This window comes from Etheostoma cragini, chromosome 4 (assembly GCF_013103735.1).
Source record: "Etheostoma cragini isolate CJK2018 chromosome 4, CSU_Ecrag_1.0, whole genome shotgun sequence".
In the NCBI taxonomy this organism is placed as follows: domain Eukaryota; kingdom Metazoa; phylum Chordata; class Actinopteri; order Perciformes; family Percidae; genus Etheostoma; species Etheostoma cragini.
The window spans coordinates 27,403,316-27,410,917 of NC_048410.1; the positions used below are offsets into that span (position 1 = coordinate 27,403,316).

Here is a 7,602-nt window from a genome sequence, read left to right on the forward strand (position 1 = left end):
CTCATTTCCTATAGAGCAGCAGGTGTCTGTGCTTCTTGCAGGGATGTCTCACATGCCCGCGTCTCAAATGTCCAAATGTCCATATGTCCATATGTCCATGTGAGAGTTATTCAGTGTGTGATCATTCCTCCTTTCTATACTGACTAACATTACTACACTGTAAGAAATACACAGTACTCCTTGTGTTTACAAATTACTTGTAAAGTTCAGTTGGAAAGTCTTTTCCCTCTTTGTGCATGGTGGAAGAAAACTTTGTGGAATACATGTACATTTACTCAAGTACTGCACTTAAGTATAACTTTGAGTTATTGTACTCAAATGTATTCAGTCTATGCTACTTTATAAATCTTCACTGCATTTCAGTTGCAAATAGTGAACTTTTTATTTTACTTGATTTTTTTGCCTTAAGGTACTCATGTATAATTAACAAATAACTGATGATGTATTATAAATATTATTATCATCCTTTGATATTTTAGGTACATTTTGCTGGTGTTTACTTGTACTGGAGTATAATTTCAAATACAGGATCAGAGTCTTTTACCACTGTCCATTAAAGTGAAATCAAAGGCATTATAGGAACATCTCGGTTTATGGACATTAGCATTAAACACAAAGTACAGCCAAAACTGACCAATACCTGCAAACCTGGTTATTGATAAATTCATTTTGACTCCAGGATGGCAACACATAACAAGTCAAAGGATCCCCAAGTTATAACAATTAATCCTGATTGGACATGATTGTTCTGTCACGGTAATCCATCCAATAATAGCTGGGATATTTCTATCTGGTTTAGAGTGATGGACATATTGAATATAACAGGTCACTCACCTGTGTGTGTAGATCATAGAGGGAGGGGCAGAAACAGGTGAGCTGAGGTGGGACATGTGAGAGGATCTAAAGCGAGACATGTCACACATGTCTGAAGGGTGAGACACATGGGACTGCTGAGCCGAGCACAGATTAGGGTCAAATGGTAGAGTTCAGCAGGTGACTACAGCTCTGCAGGTCACCTGTTCAGGTTTCCCCAACAGACAACACGTGGGAGGAAAACCTCACATCTCCTGCACTATACTTCTGTTAATGTCAGAGGAGAACCTCACATCTCCTGCACTATACTTCTGTTAATGTCAGAGGAAAACCTCACATCTCCTGCACTATACTTCTGTTAATGTCAGAGGAAAACCTCACATCTCCTGCACTATACTACCGTTACTGTCAGAGGAAAACCTCACATCTCCTGCACTATACTACTGTTACTGTCAGAGGAAAACCTCACATCTCCTGCACTATACTACCGTTACTGTCAGAGGAAAACCTCCCATCTCCTGCACTATACTACTGTTACTGTCAGAGGAAAACCTCCCATCTCCTGCACTATACTACTGTTACTGTCAGAGGAAAACCTCACATCTCCTGCACTATACTACTGTTACTGTCAGAGGAAAACCTCACATCTCCTCCACTATGCTACTGTTACTGTCAGAGGAAAACCTCACATCTCCTGCACTATACTACTGTTACTGTCAGAGGAAAACCTCACATCTCCTGCACTATACTACTGTTATTGTCAGAGGAAAACCTCACATCTCCTGCACTATACTACCGTTACTGTCAGAGGAAAACTTCACATCTACTGCATCTGCTGCATTAAACTGTTGTTTTTGTCAAGGTAAACTTCTTACCTACTACATGTTTCTGCCAGAGGAAAACATCTTTCTTCTGTGGTACTACTATTACTTTAAATAGTTTGGGATTCTGGGGATATACATATATTTATACATATAAGACAAGCAGCTGTTGTGTAAAAGTAAAACCGACTCTTGCAGCTGCTGACATCCTCACATTGCTCTCTCTGTGATATTTTTAACATGTATCCTCCTTCCCATTACAAAAAGGTACACTCGTTTGTCAGAAAGTATTTTGCCACAACTTGCTACTGGAACAATATTTGTTGGTAAAAAGTATCTTACAGGTGGTGCTATTTCTCATTCTCATTACAAGAAAGCTGTCAAAAGATGTCACCCGTGCAAAAGAAGCTCTTTTGTGTGACATAACATGAACAGTATGTCTTGTATAGTATTTAAAGTACAACTGCGAGGTACTTTGAGAATTTCCATTGTATGCTTCTTTCTACTTCTACTCCTTATTTTGGAGGCACATGTTGTAGTTTTTATTCCAATGTGATCATTGCATAGCGTTAGCTACTAGTTATTTTTCAGGTGATGTAGACTACACATTAATGCATCAATAATTATAAACGATTATTATAATTTCCATTATTCCAAAATAGGCCATTCATTAATCGTGCAGGCCTACTTAGAATGCCTTTTTATACTAGTAAACGAATCAATTATGCAAGATTAAAGTGGCTATGATCAATATCTTTTATAATAATGCTGAAACAAGGTGATAATGTGGCAGAAGTGACTAGAAGCTAACACTTTTGTACTTTACTTAGGACTTTGAATGCAACACTTGTAGCAGTATTTGTAACCAATGCAGCTTCCTCCAACACTGGCTATCGTTTTGTTCGATAAAGGAACCTCGTGAGCAGATCTGTTGAGTCCATAGCCATAGATAGTTATTAATAATACAGTGTATGGTTGAGTCTCGTGTGTTGTCTACATACAGTCCATGGCTTTCTGACGACTGACCGGCTCAGGATTGCAACATCCAGGCCCCGCCCCCCGCGGGATGACGACATCACGGAGGAAATAACGTAACCAAACAGCTCACTTAGCCCGAGTCCTCAGTCCCCAGTCCGGCTGAAAGTTCTGGATACAGCAGGTAGCGGGGTCAGAGCAGACCAGAATCCGGGTAGGTCAGTCTGGATAGAAAACACAACTCCACACGGATAATATCTGCATTTAACTCGGCCGGACGGACTAAAGGACTCGGTTTAGCTAGGCTAATTTGTTCACTTCAGCACCGGATATTTAGCCTACATGTAAAATAGTTTTGTCTTCTTCCTTTCACGGTCAGTTTCATCTCATTCAGACTGGAAAAGAAACCCAGCTGACTGACGACACGTTGCGCAACCTAGACAACAATAACGAGCCACAGACGCCATCACCGGACGGTCCGCTCCGGTTCCCCGCCAGTCTCAGACCTGCTGCTTCCAGTCGGAGCTCAAACTTCAAGAAACCCTTTAGTTTTTATGTCTTCAGCTACTTCTGTCCCCAGACAGACAGACACACACACAGACAGACAGACAGACCATCTGCTCCCCGCTGAGTCTACTGGGTTTCTGTTGACCTGCAGTAGTCTGTCTCTCTGAAAAACACAAGGTAAGACCTGACCTGAGATCAGTGATCCAAGAAGTACACAGATCCTTAACTTAGTGAAAGTAGCAGTTACAAATTATGCTATTACACGTTTTCAAGCCTTTCAAAAAAAGTAAAAATACATAAGTAAATGTTCTTTTTTTGTAGGCTACTTATTGTGCAGAATGACCTCTCTCTTTCAGAGTCTTACATTACTTTTTATGGAGTACTTTACCCGGTTCATTACAGCATCCTAGTGTTGGATCTGGTCCAGCTGGAGCCCAGTTTAAAAATGCATTGTAGTGTTATCTATAGGAGTCATCATATCTCATAGGAGCAGGAGATATAGTCCAGTAGAGTCGGGCAGGTTCTACTGCTGAGAGGGGTCTTGAATGGTCTCCCTTAGCACATGGAGTGTGCTCAGTTGTCATGGAGATGGGTCTGTTGACATGTGAGCGTTTAGCTTTTTGGACTTTTTGCCACACGGGTTGGGATTGTTTTGTCAAAGTACTATTTCCTAGATCAAGAAACAACTTCGATGCTTTAATATCCACTGATGGCATGACCGTGGATAATAAACACAAAAAGTGACTTAATAAAAAAAAGTTATTACCTCTGTTATTATCGTGGTAAACCTCTTCTCTTAGTCTGAGAAAACAAGACATTTGAACACAACTTGGACTCTGGGAGATTCAACATTTTTCCACTATTGTGTAACGTTTAAATGATTCATGGATGACAAAACGATTTAGTGATTAATCTGCAGATTAATTGATACTGAATATGTAAGTTAGTTGCAGCTACAGCTGGGCAATACATTGATATCATATGGAGATATGATATTTTGGATATTGTAATATCGTAACATGGTTTCAGTGGTGTTATTTCCTGGTTTTACAGGCTGCATTACAGTACAGTGATGTCATTTTCTCATCTTACCAGACTGTTGTGACTATTCTATTATTGGCCTTTACACACTTAGTCATTATATCCACATTAACGATGATTTTTTTATCAAAAAATGTCATTGTGTAAATATTTCGTGAATGCACCAGTAGTCAACAATACAATATCTTATCAATACCGAGGTATCTGGTCAAAAATATTGTGATATTTCATTTTCTCCATATCACCCAGCCCTTGTGAGTTTTAACCCTTGTGTTGTCTTCCCGTCAACCATGAAACGTTGTCACTTTTTCAATGTGTGGGCCCTTTTTTTTTGACGTTTTTTTCCAAAGTTATTTGATATTTGTAATGTTGACATTTAACAGCGCTCATTTCAAAGGCAAAAAACCCAACTAAAAATGGGTTAAATTTGACCTAAATTGTTGTTTAACTTTATTATAGCAAAGGCTGGGACTTATAACAAGTGCTTTTCTGGATGCTGATTTGTCTCACGATATGGAAAGTTAACCAGGAAGAATAATGAAAGAGGTGCTTCCTGGGAGATCCAGTAGAGTTCAGAAGTATATTTTTTGTGTGTATTATTAGCAGTCCCGGCTCTGATTGTGAAACCGAAGCTGACGAGATGACACATCAAACAGCACAGATTCACTCTGTGTGTGTGTTTGTGTGTCAGGGGATGACGCTGCCACAGCAACGCTGTGACTCAGGGTGTTTCACCAGAGTGAAAGCAGTGTTGCCCAATAGCAGGTTGCCACACAGCATCGCCGCGGCGACCGCAGGCTCTGAAAGACTTTACAGAAAAAGTGACACACATTCTCAAAGTGTGCGTGCGGTAGATGTTGACTGTATTTAAAGCCTGTTTAAACTATAAACGGTTGTGCTATGATGCAACGACGTGAAAGCTAAAGCGTCAGTCATCTTACAGGAAGTTGCATCATGAAGCCTATAGACACGTTGACAGTGGAATGTGCGAGTAGCAGAGACCCCGAACACAGCGAGACGGGACACTAATATAACCTCTCGTACTATGTGAGAGTAGAACTGAGGCTTCAGTGTAGGGAGGCTCAGCTGTGATGTGACCAGCAGAGGGCGCTGCGGAGATTTACCAGAAGTTCATCCATAGACCGGTAATATTAATAAATATAGTCTACGAGTTCATCCAGTGAGTCTCCAACTTTAACTCGACTAACAGTCGAGAGTTTCTACTAGAACTACTCTTAAAATAATACAAACTCTAACCACAACTTCTTAAAATGAATGTTCTGACACGTAAACTGTCCACAATAAACAATCTGCGCATTAGAATTAGGGCTGCATGATTCTGGGGGAAATATGAATCTTGGATTTTTTTTGCGTAAAACTGCGTCAAAATACTTCGAATGCCTTTCTACACTTGAAATAGTAAAAGAACATCAATTTATACAAGATTAAAGTGATCACTAGCTTTTATAATAATGTTAAACAAGGTCATAATGTGACAGGTCACTAGAAGGGATGAATCTACGGAGAATTATCACCTCAGCTTTATAGCGAGTTTAAAAGCTCTAAAATTTAAATATTGGAGCATTTTGTACATAAAGAGCGAGATATTTCATCATCATCAGTTGGACACAAACGCGACTCCAAGTGAAATGTTGCTCTAGCTGCTGGATGTGTAAAATAAACGCGTCTTCACATGGCTTTGCCTAAACCCAATGGAGAATATTCGGCATCTATGATGCAGTGAACATGAACAAAAAAGCTGTAAATTGTATGAACCTGATGATGTCACTTGTCCCCTCCAATCACAGATGAGCATGGGCCTTGCCGCAGCCAGCCGCCAGCTGTGTCTGAAGAGGCTGCTGGACGAGCCCCGGGACAATTTCCTGAAATGTAAAGTAGCTCGTCTCGATCCCAATCCTCCCGCCAACGGCCTGTTACACTGCCTCAGGCCCAGAAGCCCCGCCCCCAAGTCCAACCAGAGCCAATCCCCATCCAGAATCGGCCCATACTTCCTGTCTGAACGCTGCGATGGGGAGAAAACTTACAGGGCCGTCCACGCACACACAAAGCAGCAGTACACTTGCCAGGTATGTTACTTCCCATTTCCTTAATTGTTGAAAAATATGTTGAAATGCTACATATACTGTTTACTGCTAGTAATTTTGTCAATGCTGCGGAAAGTACTCATATTGGAAAAACAAATGCACACAAACAATGCAGTTTTAACTGTTGACCTGACCTGATGCCATGGTTACAGGTGCTTCCTCTACGTGGTTACCAAGAGCGGTTGGCTGCCTACGCACGCATCGGTCACCACGACAACATCTGCAGCCCGCTGGACGTGGTGATTGGCCAGGACAGCGTATACGTCTTCCTGCCCGGTCACTACGGCGACATGCATGCGCACTTGCGAAGCAGGAAGCGTCTGGGCGAGGAGGAGGCGGGGCATCTGTTTACTCAGATGCTCAACGCGGTGACGCACTGTCATCACCACGGAGTCGTCCTGAGAGACCTGAAGCTCCGCAGGTTCGTCTTCACAGACAAATACAGGTGAGTCTGACAAGTACTCTGATAATACTACTACTAATACTCCGCATACTACACTGACACAATTGAGACTAATACTAATAATGCTAATACGGCTAAAAACTAGAATTCGGAATCACCAGAGGCCCCACAATACGATATTGTCACAATACGATATTATCACAATCCGACATTCACCATATTTGTGTTGCGGTGCAATATGATCACAATAAGATATCACCACTTGTGTCACAATACTATATTACCAAGATACCATATCGCAATATTTGTGTCGTGATATATTATCACAATATAGCATCCTAATATTTGTGTCGCAATACGATATTATCACAATGCTTGTGTGGGGATATTATTATTATTATTACAGTTACTACTGATACTGCTGTACTCACCAGTACTACTACTGCTGTCACTGCTGATGCATTAAGTAAATTAAACCGATCCGAAAATTGATCCGATCCGTGACTCCAAACTGGGATCCGAACCGGGAGTTTTGTGATCCAGCGCCCTTATTTGAGAGGGATCGGAAACTATGTTGCAAGCCATTATCTCATTGTTTCCTTATTAAAATGTGTGGTATAGTTACATAAGAAACGCTCCAAATATAGGCAGTTCAAAACATGGCAACCATATTGTTGATTTTGGCAACCAAAAGCTCCTGCCTGGTTGCCAAGCCAACAACCACTTTAAAAAGTTAGTGTTGAAACATGAAACGTGTTTTCTTCCCGCAGGACTCGTCTCGCTCTGCTCGGCCTTAACGACTGCGTCCTCCTGGAAGGTAACCATGACGACGACTCTCTGACGGACAGACACGGCTGCCCCGCCTATGTCAGCCCCGAGTTGCTGACCAATGGGAACAGGTCTTATTCGGGCCGTGCCGCAGACATCTGGAGCCTGG

The 7,602-nt window shown here is 41.5% G+C and overlaps 1 protein-coding gene across 1 annotated transcript in view; it reads left to right on the forward strand.

Annotated features, from left to right (window-relative positions):
* Nucleotides 1-2,729: 2,729 nt before the first annotated feature.
* Nucleotides 2,730-7,602, forward strand: part of LOC117943452 (tribbles homolog 3-like) — a 5,808-nt gene continuing 935 nt past the window's right edge. The window contains exons 1-4 of the mRNA XM_034869592.1: nt 2,730-3,293; nt 5,966-6,244; nt 6,415-6,707; nt 7,436-7,596. Of these exons, the coding sequence (XP_034725483.1) occupies nt 5,966-6,244; nt 6,415-6,707; nt 7,436-7,596 (733 nt within the window). The 5' untranslated portion in view covers nt 2,730-3,293. The remainder of the gene's footprint in view (nt 3,294-5,965; nt 6,245-6,414; nt 6,708-7,435; nt 7,597-7,602) is intronic.